Here is a 25,111-nt window from a genome sequence, read left to right as displayed (position 1 = left end):
TAGTACAGACTATACTACAATTACAAAAATACTCTATTTGTCCTTCTTTTTGAACTTTTCCATTTAAAAAAAATCGAATCCAACCCAAATACATAAGGCGGCCGAGCCATTTATCATTTAACCCCACGAGGAGTGTCCATGTGCTTTTCCCATATTCCAAGAATATAATCTCTAAATGTTACAAAACAAGCACTTGGACAAAAAGTATTTTATGTTGATGTCTTCGATGTGCATCCCTTGCCAGGTCTTGGTCTTTGTTTAATGTTTTTCGCAGGTGCAAGTCTTTCTCGGACTAAAAAGTTCTCACTTCTGCTTTAAATAAGATAGAACTGAGCAAAAGGACAAGAAGAATTCAATAAGTTCTGGACAATTTCAATTTTTGCTCATCAGTTCCAAAAGATTCAATTTTAAAAAATACATACACATTGATTATAAACCGATGCATATAGTGGGTACTGTACTAGTGTGTCTTTATATTCTTTGATTTAATTGAAGTTTCTTCCTCATTAGCTCTTTTTCACGTTTGCTTCACTCTCTCAACAAAGAAGGTACATGATATCTAGCGAAGTTTCTAGGGATATTCTCTAAATATTATGAAACAAGTACTTGTGGATGAGTAGTATTTTACTTTGATTTGTTTGATCTCATATATGTATCCTTGAAAGTTTTGATCTGTCTTGCATCTTTTTGGCAGGTGATGGTCTTGGTCTTCCTAAACTTCATAGTTTTCTCTTTCCATTAGCTCACTATCACTTTCCTTCACCATCGCTTGTCATTTTCTACAACAGCTGATTCACCCATGGCCATTGGAGATATCTTTTTGGGTTCCTTCTTTCAAATTCTGCTTGACAAGTTGGCTTCTCTGGGATTGGACTATGCTCAACAGGAAGGAAGTAGCACCACCCTCCTCCATAAGTGGAAGGGGATGCTAGAAACAATCTATGCTGTGTTGGGTGATGCAGAGGATAAGCAATTGAGCGGTGACAATCTAGTGAAGCTATGGTTGGACGATGTTAGGGACTTGGCCTATGACATGGAAGACTTGCTCGATGATTTTGAGATCAAGGCTGCTCAGGCCAAGTTGGAGACAGAATCTACAACAAGTAGAGGTCAGTTGAAAAGAAAGTTTTCTTTCTTTAGCCGACCACGCTTACTTGTGTCTAAAACCAAGTTACAAGAGATTAGTGGCAGGTTTGAAGAGATTGTCACCGCAAAGGCTCCCCTAAGCTTGATGAAGAATGTTGTGGACAGATCCCACTACACCAACAAAAGGCTACCCAGTACTTCTCTACCGGAATTTCAATTTTTCGGTAGGGAGAAGGAAGAAGCACAAGTACTTGAATTATTAATCAGTGACGTCCAAAATTCCGATGCCACTCTGAGCATAATCCCCATAGTTGGGATGGCTGGTATTGGAAAGACAGCCTTGGCTCAACGAATATATAATGATGCAAGAGTGAGTAGCTATTTCGAGAGGAAAGCATGGGTTTGTGTTTCAGATGTTTTTGATATTCTCGACATAACAAAGACTATTTTGTGGTCGGTCACCGAACTACCCTCTGAGGACAAAGATCTTAATGGGCTTCAAGTAAAGTTGAAGGACAGTCTATCCAGAAAGAAGTTTCTTGTAGTTTTAGACGACGTCTGGAATGAGAAGTATGGAGAATGGACATCCCTCTTAAAGCCATTTGAAGTGGGGGTTAAGGGAAGTAAGATCATCATTACGACACGCAACCTTCCTGTTGTTTCCATAACAGGAGCTTTGCCATATCCATTGAAAGAGTTATCAATCGATAACTGTATCGGCTTATTAACCTTTCATGCTTTGGGAGCAAGAAATTTTGAGAGGCACCCAAATCTTGAAATAATAGGCAATAAAATAGCTGAAAAATGTAGGGGTTTACCTTTGGCAGCAAAGATGTTGGGTGGTCTCCTACGTAATAAAGAGAATCCCGATGAATGGGAAGCCATCTTAAATAACAAAATATGGGATGCAATGATGGAAAAAAATGATGAGGTTCTTCCAGATTTGAAATTGAGCTATGTCAATCTTCCTTCATATTTGAAGAGATGTTTTGTTTATTGCACAGTATTTCCAAAGGCCTATGAAATTGATAGGGATGAGCTAGCACTCTTATGGATAGCAGAGGGCTTTTTAGATGGACAAAAAGCAAAAGAGAATATCTTGAGATTAGGACGGAATTACTTTGATGAGTTAGTATCCAGATCATTTTTCCAACAATCCAGTGTTCACACATCGAAGTTTTTAATGCACGATCTTTTGAATGACCTAGCAAAGTCAATTGCAGGTGCAACGTGCTTTACCTTTGGGGAGTCTTGGGAAGTGAATGATGAAGATGATGCCTCTTTCAAGAAAGCTCGTTATGCATCAGTCATGTCATCACTACATCTTACATCAAGATGCTTGAGAGCATATGAAGGTATGAAGGTGCTAAGAAGTTTAACGGTATTGCGTGTTGGTGGGAGCTTAAGACAATTCTCTATTTTCAACAAGGTGCTACACGACTTGCTATCAAAATTGAAGTACTTAAGGGCATTCTCCTTATGCCATTGTTCCATCATAGAGGTACCGGAATGTGTTGGTGCCTTAAAACATCTTCGATATCTCAATTTCTCTTATACTCATATCAAAAGGCTACTTAAGTCAATTGGCACCTTATGCAAATTACAATCTTTGATCTTAAGAAGTTGTCAAAAGCTTTCTATGTTGCCTCCAGGTATTACAAAATTAGTTAGCTTACAATTTCTTGATATTAGAGATACAAAGAGTCTAAAAGAGATGCCGTTGAGTATAGGTATTTTGAAGAATCTTACTATCTTATCCAAGTTTGTGGTAGGTCCAAAGAAAGGCTCACAAGTAAAGGAGTTAAAAAACTTGTCGCGTCTTCAAGGAGAATTATTCATATCCGAACTGCAGAAGGTGGAAAAAGTTAGAGATGCAATTGATGCTAATTTGTTCAGAAAAGAAGGCCTTAGCAACTTATTCTTGCATTGGAATGAAAATTTTGGAAAACTTTGAAATGATGAGCAAGAAGCACGGGTGCTTCATTCTCTACAACCTCACACTAATCTTGAAAATCTCACTATCTCGTACTATAGTGGTGGAATATTCCCATCATGGTTAGGCAATCCATCTTATTCTAAGATAGTGTCTTTGTGCTTGCGGGATTGTCCTAATGTTACATCATTGCCCTCGCTTGGACAGCTCCCTTTACTCAAGGAATTATATCTTCAAGGTCTACATGCAGTAAGCATGATAGGCTCTGAATTTTGCGCAGCTAAAAAGCCTTTTCCATCCTTAACAACTTTGAAGTTTGAAGAGATGTTGGCATGGAAGGATTGGTCTCATTATGCCGAGGGCCAAGAAAAAGAAGTCCCATTCTCCTATCTTCAACATCTTGTTGTCCGAAACAATCCTTCGTTGGTTGGGACATTACCTTGTCAACTTGATCACCTCATAAAGCTTGAAATTCATTCATGCCCGCATATGAAAAACTCAACCAATGTAGTTTGTCTTCTATCTCTCAATGAGTTATATCTTGAGAATTGTAACAAAGAGATCTTAAAGAGCTTGGTCAAGCTAACTTCTTTAACCATTCCCAAAATTGTGAATCTTATAGAGCTTGTTTGCTTTGATCATGGGTTTATGAGCTGTTTGGTCAAGCTAAAGGAGCTTCATATAAGACGGTGTGACAAGCTAGCATACTTGTGGCAAGATGGAAATGATATGCGAAATCTTACTTGCCTTAAGGGAGTGATCATTGAAAGCTGTTCTCATTTCACAACTTTTTGGCTGGAGATAAAGAGACAGAGCTACCTTGCAACCTTGAAAGAATGGAATTGAGGAATTGCATAAGTTTAGAAAAGCTTCCAAGCAATATGCATACCCTCAGATACTTGCGCATTGATAATTGTCCAAAAATCACTGGACAAACCGTTCCTCGAGGTGACCCCAACAACAATAACCCGATATCTCAACTTGAATTTTTGCGGCTTAGTCATTGTTATTTTCTAACATTCTTTCCGTTTACCAAAGGTAGACTTATTGTTCTAAAGATGCTTCATATTGAGGGGTGCGAGGGAGTGGAGTCGTTGGAAGAGGTCATTGTAAAACCGCTAGAATCTTTGACTATTGGCGGCTGTGAGAATCTTGGAAGTCTACCACAGTGCCTTCAAAGGCTCTCCAATCTAACTCATTTAAAGATTTGGAATTGTCCAACATTGGAGATAGAGGAATTCCCTTCCCTTCCCATCACCTTGTCGTGGCTTACACTTTGGAATTGTCCGAAGATAAAGTCACTACCAAATCAGTGGCACCATCTTAAATCCCTATGTACGCTAAGAATTGGGAGTTGCCAAAATATCAAATGCTTCCCTCAAGGAGGTTTGCCTCCCAACTTGTTGTGGCTCATAATTAGAGGGTGCGAGAATCTGAAGCAGCCAGTGAGAGAATGGGGCTTGAACCTGCTTACATCCCTTGAGGAACTGTCAATTGATGGAAGAAGCATGGGAGACAAGGGAGAGAATGTGTGGTTTCCTTCGGAGGACGAGGATGCTTGGAGTCTTCTCTTTCCTTCCTCGCTAACCAATCTTCAGATATTTCATATGAGGAATGTGAAAAGACTATCAAGTGGTCTTTGCAACGATCTCTCCTCTCTCCAATATTTATGGATTGTAGATTGCCCGAAGTTGAGGTACTTGACGGAGGATGGCCTCTCTCCCTCCCTGCAAGAATTGCACATAGTTAGATGCGAGATCCTGAAAGACCGGTGCTCGAAACTAAGCGGCTACTATTGGCCCCTCATCCAAGAAGTCCCTATCATCTACATTGAGAACGTTCGGGTCCAATGAAGTAAAATTGATCCGCTTTCGCTTCATTTGTAGCTGCCTGATTCATTCCTCCATCTATAGTGAGTTTTCTAGCGTTCGGGTAAGTTTTTGGTTTTGGAGGCATCAATTTCTATTCTAATTCCACAGTTCGATGCTTAACACAAACTGATTTAGCTCATGAAGTTTTTTCGCATAAGTTTCTGAAAACCATCCATTGACATCCGAAGGACGAAACGTTTGCAGTGCTGCCTCTTGCTATGTTGATGAATTATCTTGAACTCCGCTTGCTGCCCAAAAAGAGTGCCTATTTTTGCACTTGAGTGACCCACCAAACAAATTGTGAATGATGCACTATGCTTTGCAAGAGAATCTCCAAGTATCATAGTGTTCCACAATCTACTCCTCTACATTTTCAGCGTTTGTTGTATGTTCTCTTCCCAACATCATTTTTTTTGTGCCCTCGGCTCATATCCTGTGGTTGTTTTGCAGATACATTGTGAGGATCATAAGCGAACGCTGGTGAGGTAGGGCTACCATAGTCAATTATATGAGTCATTTGTCCCAAATTAACAAAACACGAAAAAACAAGCTTTCGATTTTATTTGGTGCATCGAAAAAGCAACCTTTTTATTAACATATTATCAAAAAATCTGGAGAAATGCTGGCTCATTTCCTCACTCGAAGTTATATGCTTTTTCTTGATAAATTTCTATTTGGTTTCCCTAATCAAAGGATTCTGGAGGGGGTTGGGTATTTTAATACCAATGGTAGATCAAAACTGATTTTGGTTGGACTTCATTGTGATGTTAATGAGCAGTTCCCAAGTCTCAGCCTAAAGGAGAAAGAGACACTCGAGTCTTCTGTTCATTCTGAGAGCCAGAAAAAGAAATTTATTGGAGTGTCAATTCACAGAAATTGTGCTACTGTCTTTGTTCCTCAAATGCCTCCTCGCACTTAGATTTTGACTTGTCTTACCCTCTGTGGCAGATTGTTTGCTGTTGTGGATGACATCTTCTGCTTGTTTCAAGGACACATAGAGAATGTTACTCTTCTTAAGCAGCAATTTGGATTGAACAAGATGGCTAATGAGATGATCATTGTCAATGAAATGCATAGAATTCTGAGAGATCGGGCCTCACCCTTCCGAGCAAGTTGTGAGAGACACCAATGGGAAGTTTGCATTTGTGCTCTTTGACAGCTCTTCGAAAACCACTTTTCTGGCTGCCCTAAGTACGTTGCATCGTTTCAATCTGGGGTGTTGCTCTCTATTTCTTCCTCCCCTCTGATCTATCTAATCCTTCTGATCTCTTAGTCAGCAAGATGTTGATGGAAGTGTTCCTTTCTTCTGGGTAAGTGATGCTGAAGGCAATCTTGTTTTCTTGGACGGTGCAGATGTAGTGAAGAAGGACTGTGGGAAATCTTTTGCACCATTCCCTAAAGGTAGTTATTTTTACGGATTGCTGATGTGGCTTCACCGCAGTTTCCTCCATGCATCGAAATTTGAAAATAAGGATGAATGAATTCTGCTGATATTAAGCAGCGTCCATAGGAGAATGTTATATTATTGGTTAACGACATAGGGAAGACTTATAGGAAGTAAAGATGTATAAGGTTTGGCAAGAGTTGGAAGGTGTTAAAATGGTTTTCTTCATCTGTATGCATGTTTTGATGTGCATTTTCACCTACAATGTTGCTCTTCCAATGGTTTTCTAGTGCCAAATCGTTCACCTTTTAACGTTGCCTTCTTTTCCAACTCAGGATGCTTCTTTACTGGCTGCAGAGGTTTGAGGAGTTATGACCACCCAATTAATGAGGTGAAGTCGGTTCCTAGGGTGGACAGCTCTGGCCAAGTGTGCGGTGCTACATTCACAAAGTGGATGCGGAGACAAAGGAGTCCAGCATGCCTAGAGTTGGGAGTGCTGCGAACTGGTCCTCGCATTACTGAGTCTTATAGTTTATGGCCCTTTTTTGACCAGGCCATTAGCTATTGAATGGCCTTCTGTTGCGCACTTCAAAGTGGTTAAATCTATGGATGAAGTTGATTATCTCGAGCTCGAAGAGTGGAGTCCTGCTTGGGCTACCACAGAGTTGGAAAAAGCCGTATTGGTTGTATGAGAATCTGCCTCTCATACTCCGGGGTTGCTTTCCCTATCTTTCCCCTTGAAGTTTCCTGCCAGTTACAAGAAGGTGTATAGATATGGAGAGAAGATTGAACACTTTCAAAAAAGGTGTTAGTTATCTCCTTATGCTGATGCACGTGGCCTCCAAGCTGGATCGAAAGAATTCGATAAGAGGGCCATCGTGGTGATGCATGAGCTACTCAGCTTCACAATGGAACAGAGGTTGGTAACCAATCATCTCGCGCACTTTTGATGAGAATTTGTGATGCCTCAGAAGCTTATGAGACTCCTGTTGAAGCATTTTGGCATCTTCTATGTCTTTGAGAGGGGGAAGAGGTTTATTGTGTTCTTGACAAAAGCTTATGAAGGTGCAGAACTGATTCAAAAATGTCCGCTGGTTATTTGGAAGGAAAAGGTCCTAAGCCTTATTGGTCATAGAGAAAGGAAGAAAAAGATAGAAACTTTTACGGACTTATTGGATATGGCAGAAAATGATGTGCTTGAGGGTGGCCCTGAGGATGAAGGCATTCCAATGCAGCTTGACCAAGATGAAGCCATCAGTGAATTGGAGGATATCGCAGGTGAAGACAGCTCCTTCATGGATATTAGTAAAATTGACCATGCATACAAGCCTCATGATTCAATTTAAGGTCAAATGTTCTTGTTCAAGCTGTCAAGATAACTTGCTTTTCAGTATTTTTCTTCACAAGTTCAAAGTTTTGAGCTTCTGTTGTATAGATTTAATTAGACAAACTTGCATTTACATCTGTAAACACTAAACCAATAGCAGGCTGATCCAGCTTATTCCTCATTTGTCCTGATATCGCCTTTGAAAATAGGAAGACTCGTTCTTTAGTTTGAATGATAGATGGCTTTCCACAGGTTTTTTCGGTTCTTTCTTATACCTCATTGATAATATAAATTGTGTTCAGGATTTGTTACATGGGCTAGCATTTGCTGGACGCCATTTTGCTAGAAAGTTCTTTTACTTATCAAAAGAAAATTATTGCGAATTAAATGGAGATGATGTTGGGTAATTAGCTTTCAAATATTGTGACTAGATTTCTTATTGGGCTCATAAAACCATGATATCCACAAACCGTTAGCCTTAAACCGAACTACTATTATGTGTAGTTAAAAACATATTGCACTAAATAATTTTATGTTTTTTACTTTATGACAAATTACCATGGTTGATAAATTTCATTTTATTTGAAGTTATTTGAAATGATATTGAATAACTTGCTTTTAGTTGCGTCTCTTCTCAAGCTTGATGAAGTCCTATGATCTTTGAATAGCATGCCATGCTCGATCAAGCTCCTAAGAGCATATAAGGCTGTATTATTTGCATCACTATCACAGTTAGAGAAAGTTTTTCATGTTATTCATGAATGGTTTGTTGTCAAGCACATGAAACAGAGGGACAAGCTATGACAAGGGCGACAAAGTGTCCATTGCATTCTTCTTCTTCTTCTTCTTCTTCTTCTTCTTCTTCTTCTTCCTGACCTGAAATCCCAACCAGCTTCCGTCGAAGTCGAGACTGATGCTGATTGAGTGATCCGAGAGAGTTGGTAATCGCGCATTTACGGCGATCTTCTCGAATGTTTTTGTCTTGGGTTCTTGTTGTTCCTCGTTCCATTGCACGTAAGCCGTTTGATGTTTGCCCTGAGTGAGAGGCATTTGCTTTTCTTGGGCTTGTTTCTTGAATTTGGAGCGAGGCATTACCATCTTGAGATGACCCGTCTTCAAATCATTGGTAAAACAGTGGCTTTCTCGAATGAATGGAGCACGGCAAGAGAGTTTGGTTGCTTTGTTGCCTCACCAGTGCATTCGCCTACCCTGAGAGGAAACTTGAGTTTTGGCGAGATTTTACTTAACTCGTCACGGCGTAGATTCATGACCACCAGCAAGAGAGTGCAAGATAGGAACAAGGACAAGAGGGTCCATGATCTTGAAATTGCCACTGGGAAGCAAAAGTGGTGTCAAAGGTGTTGGTTTTGATGGAAATGTTGAAAAAGGAACCCGAGATGATAATCCTTGTGAGATCGCTGGATCTATAGCCAAGCAAACGGTATAGTGGATTTTATTCGGAAGTCAACAAAACTGTTTTGAGTTGTATAATCAGAAGGGGGTATTGCGGTTTGGAATTGACTAAAGAAGCTGAAGACTTGTTAGAGGAAGAGGAGAGATTGATTAGGGGACATTCTGGCACGGCTGTTGAATACGTGACCAGGATGTTGACGATGTCGGTCGATAAATGGCTTCCTTTGGACAAAATTGCTCATTTCAAGAAAGAGTTTGGTTTGCCAGCTAATTTTAGGAGCAAGTGGATACACGAGTATCCGTAGCACTTCAAAGTGGTTAAATCTCCAGATGAAGTTGATTATCTCAAGCTCATAGAGTGGAAACCTGCTTGGGCTATCACAGAGTTGGACAAGCCCATATTGGGGGTATTAGAATTTGCCTTTGCATACTCCAGGGTTGCTTTCCCTATCTTTCCCCTTGAAGTTTCCTGCCAGTTACAAGAAGGTGTGTAGATATGGAGGGAAATTGAGCACTTTTAGAAAGGGTCTTACTTGACTCCTTATGCTGATGCATGTGGCCTTCAAGTTGGATTGAAAGAATTCAATAAGAGATCCATTGCAGCAATGCACGCGTTACTTAGCTTCACAATGAAAAAGAGGTTGGTAACCAATCACCTTGCACACTTTCGACAAGAATTTGTGATGCCTCAGAAGCTGATGAGACTCCTGTCGAAGCATTATGGCGTTTTCTATGTCTCTAAGAGGGGAAAGAGGTTTAGTGTGTTCTTCAGAGGAGTTTATGAAGGTGCAGAGCTAATTCAGAAATGTCCGCTCGTTATTTGGAAGGAAAAAGTCCTAAGCCTTATTGGTTATATGGGGAGGAAGAAAAAGATAGAAACTTTTATGGACTCATCAGATATGGAAGATAATGATTTTCTAGAGGGTAGCTCTGAGGATGGAGGCATTGCTATGCAGCTTAACCAAATAGAAGCCATCAGTGAATTGGAGGATATTGCAGTTGGAGACAGCTCCTTAATGGATATACATGAAATTCACAATAAATACAAGCCTCATGATTCATTTTAAGGTCATATGTTCTTATTCGAGTTGTCAAGATAACTTGCTTTTCAGTCTTCTTCTTCACGAGTTCAAAGTTTCAAGTTTTTGTATTGATTTAATTAGACAAACTCTGCTTACATCTATAAATCAAGTTAATTAATAGTGGACTGACCCATCTCATTCCTTGTTAGTCCAAAAAATTGCCACTGGAACTCCTGAAATCAATTATTCAGAAAGAATGTGCAGATAATGCTTTTGGCAACTCTCAGCTCGCCTTGATGCCAGCAAGGACAACGGAAGCAGTCTATTTACAATGACTGGTTCATTCTCAGATATTGGTCTAACTTAATGAGTGTGACTATACTAATCTGCTATTCTAAAGATGAACTTGCCACCCTGCATTTGAATCTCAATTGTTGGGTCAAAGAGATGATTGGTTAGTAGCTATCATGGAGAACACAGCCTCAGCTGCTATGATGATTAGCATTCTCTCTCTTGTTGTTACAAATTAGATGCCGAGCTCACCTTGCTGTAATGCCTCGTGCATCACTGTGCATGGATATTCAGGTCCACAATGTCTATGACTGCCTTATGCAACATACCTTCATTTGCTTTCTATCCGATTGCCTGTTTCATAGATCTTGTAATTTCTGTTTAAATTCTCCATGAATCTATGGCACACTCCTGTTTTTGGGTTCTACTAGAGAACTTCCTTTTGTTGGATTTTAGAACCCAACATCAAACAGTAAGTAGTTTTTATTACTCCTCTTTTATGTTGGGCTATGTTCATGGTTGATTCACTTCAATAGCTTACTGTTTCGTTGTGAAGAAAGAAATACGAGAGCTTTTGAAAATAGCAAGACTGGTTTTTTTTTTTTCATTTGAATGATAAATGGCTTTCCACGGCTTTTGGTTGTGTGACAACGACATTACTAATCTGCATGAACTGCGTTTATGATTTGTGTTACATGGGCTAGCATCTGCTTGATGCCATTGTGCAGTAAATTTCTTTTGCTTATCAAAAGAAAATTCTTAGCAAACTCACTAGAGATGATACTAAGTGATTTGCTTCCAAATGTTGTGACTAGTTTTCTTCTCGTGCTCCCAAAAACCATGATATCCAAAAACTACATGTGACAAATCAAACTACTACTGTGTAGATAAATATATTGCACTGCATCATTTTCTGGTTTTTTGCTTTATAACAAAATCCAATGGTTGATAGATTTCATTTCTTTTGATTGGGGCGATTAGATCTCTTCTTAAGCCTTAACAAGTCCTACGACCTCTCGATAGCATGCCATGCTCGACCAAGTTCCTAGTAGCATATAAGGTTCCTAAGAGTGGTTGATGTTAACTCTTTTTCCCTCTTGACTAAGATTTATTAGCATCTTAAATTGAAGTATGTGCGATGCCAAAGCAAAGACTTACCGTTGAATACAAAATTTTTAAGGGAAAGGTCAAGCATCGGTCATAGCTCCAACTAGAGCAACGACAGGAGTAATGTACCATGGAAGTTGAGCATCAACCTCATTTGGAGCAATATGAAGAATTTCCAGATCTAATATAATCAAGGAGAAAGAGGAGCATCAATGTTTATTAGTTATAATCACTTAGCTATCATCTTTCGTTACGTGGCAAAAGTATTGCGTCAATTACAACTCAATTCATATAAGATGGTCATTATCTACTTGTTTTAAGAAGGGATAGGAACTTGGCACCAATGTTTTCAAACTTAGGCTAGTCAAAGAACCAGTTAGGTTGCCAGTTTTCGGTCCTAGCGATTGGACTAGGGGTGAATCAGTGATTGTGTCAAGAGCAAACGATTATAGATATGTAATGCTGTCAATGAACACATGAATCATTGGGCCTTAATGGTAAAGTAAAATGCCGGTGATCCGTGGAATTGAGTGCTCGAGTCCCTTCATGTGCAACAATAGCCAAAAGCCCAATCTATACCTGTGGGATTCTAAAACTAGGCAGATCCAATTTTGAAAATCGGTACATTTTCAAACTAGTTCAAACTGATTTAGGCCAAATCACCTACACATACTTTTTTAGTTTTGGGTGAATAGATGAAGGAGAAAGCAGTGGAATTGGCTAAGAAAAAGGGATAGGAATGATTTATGATCGAATGATTGCATAAAATCTAAAGGAAATCAACATTGACAACGTTATAGTCTCCGGATGGGCTTAACATATAGCCACTAAAATCTTTTTGCAACAGCCCGAAATTGACAAAACTATTTAATATTCTCTTTCACATGAATATTGCGTAAAAAAAAAGAAGAAGATAAATTATTGGATAATGACGCACAAGTATCCAAAATTTTATTTCATTCAGTCAATTACCTCAATTTTTCGAATATAGGTTAAGTCCTCAATTAAATCACTAACAAAAAATGTTGATATCATACTAATGTTGTTAAATAGTCATTAATTGCTCACATTAGCGTTTGCTATGATATCTTGATATGCTGCCACATGGGCTGAGATATATAAGACACTACGATTATCTAAGTCAATATTTTTTCTTTCCACATCACTCAATATGCAAGGTAAGCGAATCATGTAATCAAAATCACATGACATGACGATTCATTTAGCGAATACCTCAAATTGAATCAAATTTGAAAAAGTGAGATACTTGATTGAAAAAAAAAAAAAAAAAGTTTAGGTACTCTATTGTAAAACAAGCAAAAGTTTTGATAACTTCGATGTCATTATCCTCAACTTCTAAGCTGCTCTAAGAAAAATGTCTCAAGAAAAATGTTGTCTACAAAGGTCATTGTAATTTATAAGGTGGCAAAGTTGGAAATAGTAACCATAGTGGTGGTGCTAACGGCAACAACAACGCCGTGGCCATGCTTCAATGGTGCTCTATCTTGGCCCTTTCCTTCTTTATTTCCTTTTTGAACTTTTTTGCTCTTTCTTCTTGTCCGTTTTTCTCTTTGCTTTTTTCTTTAAATTTGTTAAACTCAAATTTGAAAAGATACAATAGAGATTAATGAATGAAAAAATCCCAAAATGATTAAACCCGAAAAGAATTGGAGGAAAATTATGGCATTGTTAATTTTAAGCAAGACTTGTACCGCCCGGAAATTATATTGGTAATGGCAAGAAAGACATACGAAGTCTTTGGGTGCATTTGGTTCGGCATTTTGAAAGCCCATGGGGAAAATGCAAAACAGTTTAGCCTAAAGAATTTTATGCAAATGCAAATGCCATTTGGTAAACTATGCTTTGAGAAGCAACTTTAAGAGAAATGCTGTTCGGTAGAAAAAACATTTGAAAAGCCCTTTGCATGATTAATATTAGTTTTTTTTTTTTAATTTCATTTGTTTAAAATTGAAAAAAAAAATTATACAACTTTTTAAATATAAATTTTGACAATAATACTAAAAAAATCAAATACATATATAATTTTTTTTTAAAAAAAGACCAAACCCTTCATCGGAATTTTTAATTTTTAATTGTTTAAAATTGAAAAAAAAAATAATGTATGCAACTTTTTAAGTATAAATTTTGAAAATAATGCTAAAAAAATCAAAAAACATATATATATAAAAGACCAAATCCTTCATCAAAATTTTTTAATCTTTATTTGTTTAAAATTGAAAAAATAATGTATGCAACTTTTTAAATATAAATTTGAAAATAATGCAAAAAAATCAAATACATATATATAATTTTTTTTTAAAAAAAAAAAAAGACCAAACTCTTCATTGGAATTTTTTAATTTTTATTTGTTAAAATTGAAAAAAATAATGTATGTAACTTTTTAAATATAATTTTTGACAATAATGCTAAAAAAATCAAATATATAAATATTTTTTTAAAAAGACCAAAATACATTTATTTTTTAGTATTTATATAATTTTGATTTTTTTAGCATTATTTGGCATTTAAAAATAATAATAACGAGGGTAAAATTAGAAATTTGAAGAATAAGTGATGATAGTTTTGGAAAAAAAAAGTTTCAGCATTTGGCCAAGTATTGAAAGCTCAAAGCTAGTTTCTACTAGTGTTGGGCTTTCAGCCTTCCCAATGCTGATTTTCACTTGAAAGTTAGTTCAAAATGGTTGCCGAACAGTCCAGCATTTCCCCAGGGGGCTTAAAGGCTTAAAGCTCATTGAGAATCCCGAACCAAACGCACCCTTTGTCTTCTTGGCATCCATTGAGGTTTCTTTCCCACTAACATAAAATCATGCAAAAGTCTTGGTCTTCGTGCAATCTATTAAAGTTTCTTTCCCATTGTCAAAAGACGTGCACAATCAAATGACATGCAAAGTCTTGATCTTCCTAAAATATATTTGTTTCTTTCCCACCATCATTGTTTCACTTTTGCTTCACTTTCCACAAAAAACGAAAATGACATCCTTAGTAGGTGAAAGTCCTCGTCTGAAAATGATATTTTTAGTAGGTGAAAGTCCTCGTCTGAAAATGATATCAGTCGTGATCTTCTTGGACTTTATGGTTTTCTTTTCATTTGCTCCTCATCACTTTGTTTCGCCATAACTTCTACAGTGGACTGATCTGCTCATGGCCATTGGAGACATCTTTCTTGGTTCCTTCTTTCAGAATCTGTTCAACAAAGTTGAGTTCTCTGGTGTTGGACTATGTGTAAAGTGATGGAATCAGCATCACCTTGCTCAATATGTACATCAATACTTTTTTTTTTATATATTCTCTCATGTAATTTGATCTTAAATATTTGAATTTTTTCTTTCTTATAAAAATTTTTGCCAAAAAATTCAAATCTTGATATGTTTCTCTCTTTCCACGTAAATGTACATGGGTACAATTTCCTGATATTGTATAAATAACTTTTATGAATTAATAATTTGAATTTTGCAAAATCTTTTGGATGTTAATCTTTAAATGCAACTAGTATGCACTTTTGCTAGTTTTATAAAATAAAACTATCTTCTAATCCATTTATATGAAAATGGTCAATATCATTCTTCCATTAATTCAAGTTTAGGGACTCCAAGGACTAAATTGAACATATGCAAAAAGTTTAGGGATCAAATTGAACAAATTAAAAATTTAAGGACGACATTGCACATTGAGTTAAGGTTTAGGGACTACATTATACGTTGAGTTAAACGTCAGGGACCATTTGCATCATTTTCCCAAGAAAATATAGCTAACATGGTTGATTGTTTTCAACTCCAACCTCATAAGTTGGTATACTTGAACCAAATATGAGTGCCTACACAAAAAAAAAAAAAAATAAATAAATTAAATTAAATTAAATTAAATTAAAATTAAAATTGACAAATGCACTAATCTAATTTGGTACATGGCGGCCTCAACTGCAAGCAATATTGATTTTCCATTTTTCTTTTTTCACAAAATAAAAAATTAATGAATCTGCGAAGTTATTGACTATTAAAAGAGAAAAAAACATATACGATACTAACCATAAAGCAGTGAAGAGCACCAAAATTAAATGGATGAGGAAGTATTTCACTATTGTTGAAATATGTGTACAACTTTATGACTATCATTAACAATCGCCTTGTATATATAAGAATATCTCTTATATATATATATATATATATATATATATATATATAATGGTGCCTTGTTTCAAGCATTTGGGATATGGCTGAATAAGGAAAACAGAGAGACAATCAGAGGAGGCGCTTATTCGATTTTACATACGTGTGGGTTGAAGCAAAACCTTCATAAAAGAAACATCATCAATTTCATTCTATATCTATGGCTTCCAACAATATTCGAATTGATTGAAATAAAACCAGATTGTGAGGTGCATGAAATTTCTTACTTATGAATTGGCAATCAAGTATCTAGAGTTTTTTTCATTCAATCAATTACCTCGACATTTCAGATGTGGGTCAATGTGAGACCTCCATTGAATCGTGAACGAAAAATGTCTATATGACATCAACGTTATTAAGTAGTCGTTAACTGCTTATATTGGCCTCCAATATATTCTTTGTGGTATCAATGCTATTAAGTATAGGTTCTTATATGGCAGCTATAGTGCTAAAAATTTGCAACAAAATAAGCAGTATTGATCTACTAAAGGGTGCTGAAGTAGTTGCTGATGACCGTTAATCGCTTAATAGGAGAATTGTGGTCCTTGAAATTGAAAAAGATAGCCCAAAAGCAACTTGCTTGATGGATGAGTTGGTGATTTTTGAATTGTTTAATATTTCTAGAGTAAAATTAAGCAACTTGCTTCATGGATTTGTTGGTGTACTTGACTCTTCCCAAAGCACGTGTTTTGGTTCCCCTTATTGAACGGTCAAAGTTAGTTGTCTTTAATGACTTGCAAATGTATAATAGAAAGAAGATGTCAATGTTAGGTGGATTGTCAACATTTATTTCAGTCGGTGCAAGTTCCACAAAGATATTTATTTGTCAATCATATTAATTGTGGTTGCTTCATTCACTGCTAGGCAAAAAAAAGGGTCAAACATCGCCAACTAACAATGTACAATGTACTAGATATACTCTAGGCATCACACTTATCAACAAGAAAATCATGCAAAGGACCACGATTCTCCTATCAAGTGGTTCTCGATCATCAACTACTACCTCAGCACCCTTCAATAGATCATCGTTGCCCGTTTTGCTGCGAATCTTTAGCACTGTGAGTGCCACATAAAAGCCTGCATTGATTGCATATTCACCAATGACACATCAAATGAAGACATTGAAATTTTAAGGTTGCAGAGAATGTATGAATTAAGAAAAAAAAATGCCTTGATCTTCGTCTTTGTTTAATGTTTTTGGTAGGTGAATGTCTTTGTCTTCTAGAACTAAATAGTTTTTTTTTTCTCTCCATTAGCTTACTTCTGCTTTACATAAGAGAGAACTAAGCAAAAAGATATGAAAAATTCAATAAGTTGCGGACAATTTCAACTGTTGCTCATGAGTTCCTAAATTGAAAGATTCAACTTTAAAAAATATGTACACACTAATTATAAGCCGACGCTTGAGCATATACTTTTGTTGGTTTGGGTGAGGAGGTCAAAGGGAAAGCAATGGAATTGGCCAAAAAGGGGCGCAAGACCAATACCTAACTTTTTGACTTTTTGTGATTGAAATTACTCGAGAAAGAAATCAACATCGAGACCTTTATAGTCTCTAAGTGTGCTTGACATTTAGCCACTAAAATCTTTTTGTAATGGCATGAAATTAACTAAACTTTTTCCTATTCTCTTTTACATGAAAGAATGACAAATCTCAATATAGAAATTATTAAAGTGAGACCAAGCAGTGAATCAAGAGATTAAGTTTGTAGGACAAATATCACGTAAACAAAAGTATGGTTAAGATCTGAATCTAGACCAATAATCAGTATGATATATTCTTGGATATTGACACACAAGACTCCGAATTGTTACCCTGTTTTTGTAATCAAGTGCCTAAAGGTTTTCTTGTTCAATGGGTCAAGGCCTTAATTAAAACCACAAATTGAAAACGTAGATATGACAATAATGCTATTGGATAGCCATTAACTGTCCACACTGACATTCGATATGATATCTTGAGATGTTGCACATTAGTATAGACATATTGGACGCTAAGATCATTTAAACCAACACACATCCATTATCTCTTCATCACCCAATCCATAGGTTAAACGAGCCACGTTAATTGTTATGCTTAATTTCTACTGAGTGAGCAAGTCATGTCAACAAAATCACATAACATAAAAAAATAATTTATTTAATGGATGCCTTAAAGTGAGCTAAAATTGAAAAAAAAAAAAAAAAGAGATGCTTCATTTAAAAAAAGAAGTTTATAATATGAACAGAAGTTTAGGTATCTACAGTATCACACCCTAACTCTTAAACCACTCTAAGAAAAACATCTCAAGAAAAATATTGTCTCTGAAGGCGACTATAAGGTGGCGACGTTGGAAATGTCAACCTGGCGGGGGTTCCTACGGCAACAGCGCTGCAGAGACCGTGGAACGGTGGGGTTCTCTCTTGCCCATCCTTTTCTTCTTCTTCTTCTTCTTCTTCTTCTTCTTCTTCTTCTTCTTCTTCTTCTTCTTCTTCTTCTTCTTCTTCTTCTTCTTTTATTTATAGTTTTTTGCTTTTCTTTAACTTTAATTTTCCTCTTTGCTTTTTTTTTTTTTTTTTTTTTATTGAAATTAAATTTGAAAAGATACACGAAAGTTTAGAGATAATTCTAGATTTATGAATGAAAAATCACTATATGAATGAACTGGAAAAGAGTTGGACAAAAATTATTGCATTGTCAATTTTAAGCAAGACATGTCAAGCGAGGAAGTTCTACTAATAAAGATAAAAGAGACATTCACATTGGGACGGAAGACAAGGGATGTGAAAAGTGAAGCAACACAGTCAATTTGTGCCTTGCAAAGTCTTATTCTTCTTGGAATCTATTAAAGTTTTGTTCCCATTTGCTCTTTTTTACTTTTGCTTCACTTTCTAGACAAAGAAGGCGCATGATACTCAATACAGTCACCGGGGATATTCTCTAAATATTACAAATCAACCATTTGTGGACAAAAAACAGTTTACTTTGATTTCTCTAACCTCTAATGTGCATCCTTAAAAGTCTTGATCTTCCTGGTCTTCACAGTTTTCTCTCTCCATTAGCTCACTATCACTTTGCTTCCTCATAACCCTTGTTGTTCTCCACAAACTATAGTGATTGATTCACCATGGCCATTGGAGAGATCTTTTTAGGTTCCTTCTTTCAGTTCCTGCTCGAAAAGTTGGCTTCTATGGTATCGAACTATGCGCAACGGGAAGGAACCAGCACCTTGCTCCATAAGTGTGAGGAGATGCTAAAAACAATCAATGCAGTGCTTGATGATGCAGAGGACAAGCAACTCGACGGTGACCATCGAGTGAAGCAGTGGCTGGACAACGTTAGGGACTTGGCCTATGACGCGGAAGACTTGCTCGATGAGTTCGAGATCGAAGCTGCTCAAGTCAAGTTGGGGGTAGAATCCAGCACAAGCAAAGGTGGGGTGAAAAGGAAGTTCCTTTCCTTTAGCCAATTGCACTCACCCACGTTTGAAACCAAGTTACAAGATATCAAAGATAGGTTTGAAGATATTGTCAACAAGAAGGCTCCTTTAAGCTTAAGAGAGAATGTTGTGGACAGATCTCACTACACCAACAAAAGGCTCCCCAGCACTTCTTTGCCAGAGCCTCAATTTTTCGGTAGGGAGAAGGAAGAAGCGGATATACTCAAATTACTGATAGGCGAAGCCAAAAATGTTGATAGCACACTAAGCATAGTCTCCATAATTGGGATGGGCGGTGTTGGAAAGATGGCCTTGGCTCAACGGTTGTATAACAATGACAAAGTGAGTAATTGTTTTGAGAGGAGAGCATGGGTCTGTGTTTCAGATGTTTTTGATGTTCTTGACATAACAAAGACTATTTTGGGGTCAATCACCAAAGAGCCTTGCAAGGACAAAGATCTTGATAGGCTTCAATCAAAGTTGAAGGACAATCTATCTAGAAAGAAGTTTCTTGTGGTCTTAGATGATGTTTGGAATGTGAAGTACGAAGAATGGACTTCCCTCCTAAAGCCATTTGAAGTCGGGGCCAAGGGAAGCAAGATCATCATCACAACGCGTAACAATTCTATTGTTTGCATAAAAAGAGTTTCGTCATATTCTTTGAATGTGTTGTCTGAAGATAATTGTACCAGCATGTTAGCCTATCATGCTCTGAGAGCAAGAAATTTTGAGGGGCACCCAAATTTCGAAAAAGCAGGCAAGAGAATAGCTGAAAAATGCAAAGGTTTACCTTTGGCAGCAAAGATGTTGGGCGGTCTCCTACATAATAGAGAGAATCCCAAAGAATGGGAAGCTATCTTAAATAACAGAACATGGGATAAAGCGATAGGAAAAGATGGTGAGGTTCTTCCAGCTTTGAAATTGAGTTATTTGCATCTTCCTTCTTGTTTGAAGAGATGTTTTGCGTATTGCGCTATATTTCCAAAGGACTACGAATTTGAGAGGGACGAGCTGGCACTCTTGTGGATAGCAGAGGGCTTTTTAGGTGAAGAAAAAGAAAAAGAGATTATCTTGAGATTAGGACGTGATTGCTTTGATGAGTTAGTATCTAGATCATTTTTTCAGCAATCCAATGTTAACACATCAAAGTTTTTGATGCATGATCTTTTGAATGATCTAGCAAAATCAATTGCGAATACGACATGCTTTACCTCTGGGGACTCTCAAGCAATGAGTACTAAAGAGAAAGCTCATTATGCATCATTTGTCTCATGGTTTGTTACATCAGAAAGCTCGAGAGCATATGCTAAAACGAAGGTACTAAGAAGTTTAATGCTGCTGAATGTTCAATTTAGTCAACGAATTTTCATTTCCGGAAAGGTGCTGCATGACTTGCTAACAAACTTGAAGTACTTGCGGGTGCTATCATTATCTCATTGTGGCATCACAGAGGTACCGAATTGTGTCTGTGATTTAAAATATCTCCGACATCTCAATCTCTCATACACCGGAATCAAAAGGCTACCTGAGTCAATTGGCGCCTTGTGGAAATTACAAGTTTTGATCTTAAGAGGTTGTTGGTACCTTTTTATGTTGCCTCCACATATAGCAAATTTGGTCAACTTACAGTTTCTTGACATTAGAGATACAAAGAATCTGAAAGAGATGCCATTGAATATTGGTAATTTGAGGAATCTTATTATCTTGTCCAAGTTTGTGGTAGGACCAGAGAGAGGGTCACAATTAAATGAGTTACAGAACTTGCCACATCTTCAAGGAGAGTTACTCATATCTAAATTGCAGATGGTGGAAGAATTTGGAGATGCAGCTAATGCTAATTTGTTTGGAAAGCAAGACCTTAGCAACTTATTCTTGCGTTGGAATGAAGGTTTTGGAAATTTCCGGAATACAAAATGTGAAGCACGGGTTCTTAACTCTCTGCGACCTCACACTAATCTTGAAAATCTCACTATTTCGTACTATGGTGGTGGAATATTCCCGTCATGGTTTGGTGATCCATCCTATTCTAACATAGTGTATTTGTGCTTGCATGCTTGTCTGAAAGTCACATCATTGCCATCACTTGGACAGCTCCCTTCACTCAGAGAATTATCTCTTGAAGGTCTAAGTGCAGTACGCATGATAGGCTCTGAATTTTACGGAACTAAAAGCCCTTTTCCATCCTTAACAATTTTGAAGTTTGAAGGGTTGTCAGCATGGAAAGATTGGTCTTATTATGCTGGAGGCCGAGAAGAAAAAGTACCATTCTCCTGTCTTCAGCATCTTGTTGTTCGAAGATGTCGAGAGTTGACAGGGGAATTACCTCGTCAATTAGATAATCTCATAAAGCTAGAAATTTGTTCATGCTTGCATTTGAATGACTCAACCAATGTGGTTTGTCTTCCATCTCTCTATGAGTTACACATTGAGGAATGTAACAAAGAGATCTTAAAGAGGTTGGACCACCTAACTTCTTTAACCATTCTCAAAATTGAGGATCTTGCTGAGCTTGTTTGCTTTGATAATGGATTTATTAGCCACTTGATCAACCTTAAGGAGCTTCGTATAAGAAGTTGTGAAAAGCTTACATACCTATGGCAAGATGGAGATGGAATGCGAAATCTTATTTGCCTCCAGAGTGTAGTCATTGAATATTGTCCTCAATTCACATCTTTTATGAGGGTACAAGGAGAGATTGAGCTGCCGCACAACCTTGAAACAATACAATTGGAGCATTGCGTGAGTTTAGAAAGGCTTCCAAGCAAGATGCACACACTTAGACGTTTGAGCATTTGGGATTGTCCAAAAATCATGGGACTAACCATTCCTCCAAATGACCCGAGCAGCAATAACAAGATGTCACAGCTTGAATATCTACAGATTGATCATTGTGATTCTTGGGTATCTTTTCCGTTTGCTAAGGATAGACTTGCTGCTTTGAAGACACTTGATATTAAGAGTTGCAAGGGAGTAGAGTCGCTAGCAGAGATCACCGCACTAGAATCACTAGAATCTCTAGATATTGGCAATTGTATGAATTTGAGAAGTCTACCACAGTGCCTTCGCATGCTCGTCCATCTCACTCATTTGGAAATAAGTGATTGTGCAGCACTGGAGATGGAGGACCTCCCTCCCCTTCCCCTCACCTTGTCGAGTCTTTCACTTTTTAGGTGTATGAAGATAAAGTCTATTGCCAGCGGTAACATTGATAGTTGTAACAATCTCACTTATTTGGAAATATGGGAGTGTCCAGCACTGGAGATGGAAGACTTCCCTCCCCTTCCAATCACCCTATTGCATCTTGCACTTTACTTATGTCCGAAGATAAAGTCATTAGAGTGGCATCGTCTTACGTCCCTTCAATGGCTAGAAATTATTCGTTGTGAAAATATCCAATGCTTCCCCGAAGGAGGTTTGCCTCCAAATTTGCGGTCGTTTTATATTAGGGGGTGCAAGAATATGAAGCAGCCAGTGAGAAAATGGGGCTTGCCCATGCTCACTTCCCTCGAGAGACTGGGAATGGACGGAAGCAGCATGGGAGGGGAGGGAGACAAGGAGTGCTTTCCTTCGGAGGATTCCTGGTGTCTTCTCTTTCCTTCCTCTCTTACCTCTCTTCAGATTGGCCATATGAGGAACGTGGAAAGACTATCAAATGGCCTTCGCAACCATCTCTCCTCTCTCCAAGAGTTATCGATTGAGTGTTGTCCAAAGTTGAGGGACTTGCCAGAGGATGGCCTCCCTCCCTCCCTCCAACAATTGCACATTCTTGGATGCGAGATTCTGAAAGATCGATGCTCAAAACACATCGGCGACTATTGGCCCCTCATCCAAGAGATCCCTCTCATCTACATTTATGGTGAATAGATCCAATGAATTGATTCGTCCTGGTACGGTCAGGTTTTCTAGGGTTCGGGTAAGTTTATGGTTTCGAAGGTATCAATTTCCCATTCTGCTTCCTCAACTCGATGCTCAATACAAGTCGATACTTTCCCGTGTAGATGCTCCGCATGAATTTCCGGAAATCCAAGAAATCCTCGACATCCAAGTAATTTCTTCCACTGCGCGCAGACGTTTGCTTTTCGTGGAGTACGACTGAAATTTAGAGCTTGGTTTAGTCTCCAATTGCACTGGCTTGCGAAAGTTGATGATGATGATGATGATATTCTTGTATGCCACAACTGCATCCATGTCAACTACTGCCTTGGGCTTGCTTTTCTCTTTAGCCACTGCAATGCTCTTTCAGCCTCCTCTGTTTCTGTTTTGGCCTCAATCCCAACAATTTATGTTCATAGATGGATGCGAAGTTGGGGTACTTGCCAGAGGATGGCCCTCCCTCTCTCCCTCCAGGAGATCCCTTTCATCAGCGTTGATAGCATTCGGATCCAATGGAGTAAAATCAATCATGCCCGGGCCATGATAATAGATTTGTCTCCGTTGACTTCTTTTTGTTCCTCAGGTAATGCTTCCAACTTCTTTCATTCTTTCCACTTTCATTTGTTAACCGCCAGGATTCATTCTTTGATGTACAGTAAGTTTTCTTGGGTTCGGGTAAGTTTTTGGTTTTCAAGGCATAAATTTTGATTCTGCTCCCTCAATTCGATTTGTAATACAAACTGATATTGGAACTCGAGTCTCTAGCTCACTTTGAAAGCCAGAAAATGAAATTTACTGGATTGTTAATTGATGGGAATTGCGCTGCTGTCTTCTCTTCTCGATCAGCTCATCCCACATCCAGATTTGACATGTCTTACCGTCTGTGGCAGATTGTTTGCAGTTGATATCTCCTGCTTGTTCCAAGGACACATTGAGAATGTAGTTCTTCTTAAGCAGCAATATGGATGGAACAAAACCGAAAATGAGGTCATCATCGTCATAGAAGCTTATAGAACTCTGAGGGATTGGAGGCCTTACCCTGCTGATCAAGTTGTGAGAGACATCACCAGGAAGTTTGTTTTTGTGCTCTTCGACAGCTCTTCTAAAACCGCTTTTCAGGCCTCAGTGAGTAATAATAATGTTCATTGGTTTCGTTCTGGGATATCTCTCTCAATCTCTCCCTCCACCTGCGATCTATATCTAATCCTTTATGTTCTCTGAATCATGCAGTATATTGATGAAGTGTTGCCTTCTTCTGGGGAAGTGATTCTGGAGGCAATCTTGTTCTCTCAGATGGTGCAGAAGTCGTGAAGATAGGCTGTGGAAAATCTTTCGCACCATTCCCTAAAGGTAATTATTTTTTCGGATTGTTGATGCAGCTCCACTGGAGTTCCGTCCATGCATTGCAATGTGAAAAGTGAGGATGGACGAGCTCTGCTGATATTAAGCAGAGTTCAGAGGAGAATGTTAAGTTGTTGGGTGACATCTTATTGGAAAAATTGGTTTCGAACCTAAATTTATAATTTATGATTAAAATGGTGTTCTTTACCTATATGCATGTTTTGATTTGTGCATTTTCACCTACAATGTTGTTCTTCCAATGGTTTTCGAGTGCCAAATCATTCACCTTTTAGTGTTGCCTTCTTTTCCAACTCACGACTTCACCAGCTCCGGAGTTTTGAGGAGTTATGAGCACCCACCGAATGAGGTGAAGCTGGTTCCTAGGGTGGACAGCTCTGGCCATGTGTGCGGCGCCACATTCAAAGTGGATGCAGAGACTAAGGACTCCAGCATGCCTAGAGTTGGGAGTGCTGTGAACTGGTCCTCATTCTACTGAGTCGTATGGTTTATGGTCCTTTTTTGGACAGGCCTTTAGCTATTGGAGGGCCTTCTGTTGCCAATAACCCAGTCATGCTTTCTCATACATTGCAAATTTTTCAGCTCTAATGGTTGTTTACTCCATGTCGAGAGTTTGAGATGACATTGTATTATGCAGCTGTATATGTTGCTTATAAAACCAAGCCTTTACAGAACCTGCTCATGCTTTGTAAAGTAATATCTTTCTGGCATTTCATTTAGCCATTATGCAGAGTCTATTGACTGTCTTTTTTTTTTTTTTTTTTTTTTTTTTAGATGTCTTGCGAAATTGTTCTCTCCATTTGTAAATTAGGCTGGGACGACATTGTTATATGAGGACA

General features: G+C 37.9%; 3 protein-coding genes, 1 long non-coding RNA gene and 1 pseudogene across 4 annotated transcripts; all 5 read left to right on the top strand.

Moving 5' to 3' along the window:
• Positions 1-799: 799 nt before the first annotated feature.
• Positions 800-4,872, top strand: LOC120290813 (putative disease resistance RPP13-like protein 1). The gene is made up of 2 exons (XM_039307247.1): positions 800-2,441; positions 4,058-4,872. The coding sequence occupies exons 1-2, from the start codon at positions 800-802 to the stop codon at positions 4,870-4,872; spliced, it is 2,457 nt and encodes an 818-aa protein (XP_039163181.1).
• Positions 4,873-5,197: 325 nt separating this feature from the next.
• Positions 5,198-6,796, top strand: LOC104423618. The gene is given in 6 exon segments (XM_039307246.1): positions 5,198-5,227; positions 5,810-5,979; positions 5,981-6,074; positions 6,168-6,291; positions 6,610-6,719; positions 6,722-6,796. Coding segments are annotated over 6 exon segments (603 nt in total).
• A 1,687-nt stretch (positions 6,797-8,483) lies between these two features.
• LOC120289358 lies at positions 8,484-10,182 on the top strand (annotated as a pseudogene).
• An 8,546-nt stretch (positions 10,183-18,728) lies between these two features.
• Positions 18,729-22,904, top strand: LOC120286146 (putative disease resistance RPP13-like protein 1). The gene has a single exon (XM_039307245.1). It carries the CDS (start codon positions 18,729-18,731, stop codon positions 22,902-22,904), a length of 4,176 nt encoding a protein of 1,391 aa, XP_039163179.1.
• A 383-nt stretch (positions 22,905-23,287) lies between these two features.
• LOC108957601 lies at positions 23,288-24,943 on the top strand. The gene is made up of 4 exons (XR_005547248.1): positions 23,288-23,496; positions 23,804-24,038; positions 24,144-24,263; positions 24,582-24,943. It is a non-coding gene; the product is annotated as an uncharacterized LOC108957601 (long non-coding RNA).
• Positions 24,944-25,111: the final 168 nt, after the last annotated feature.

Source organism: Eucalyptus grandis, chromosome 2 (genome assembly GCF_016545825.1).
Source record: "Eucalyptus grandis isolate ANBG69807.140 chromosome 2, ASM1654582v1, whole genome shotgun sequence".
Lineage (NCBI taxonomy): Eukaryota > Viridiplantae > Streptophyta > Magnoliopsida > Myrtales > Myrtaceae > Eucalyptus > Eucalyptus grandis.
The sequence above is the reverse complement of the archived record's forward strand: the minus strand, read 5'-3'. Positions and strand labels throughout refer to the sequence as shown.

Bases quoted from the DNA above. Each gene is read 5' to 3' on its own strand.
- LOC120290813 (XM_039307247.1), top strand. From the start codon at position 800: ATGGCCATTGGAGATATCTTTTTGGGTTCCTTCTTTCAAATTCTGCTT. The intron at 2,442-4,057 runs GTATGAAGGTGC...CGTTTACCAAAG, and splicing joins ATGCTTGAGAGCATATGAAG to GTAGACTTATTGTTCTAAAG.
- LOC120286146 (XM_039307245.1), top strand. From the start codon at position 18,729: ATGGCCATTGGAGAGATCTTTTTAGGTTCCTTCTTTCAGTTCCTGCTC.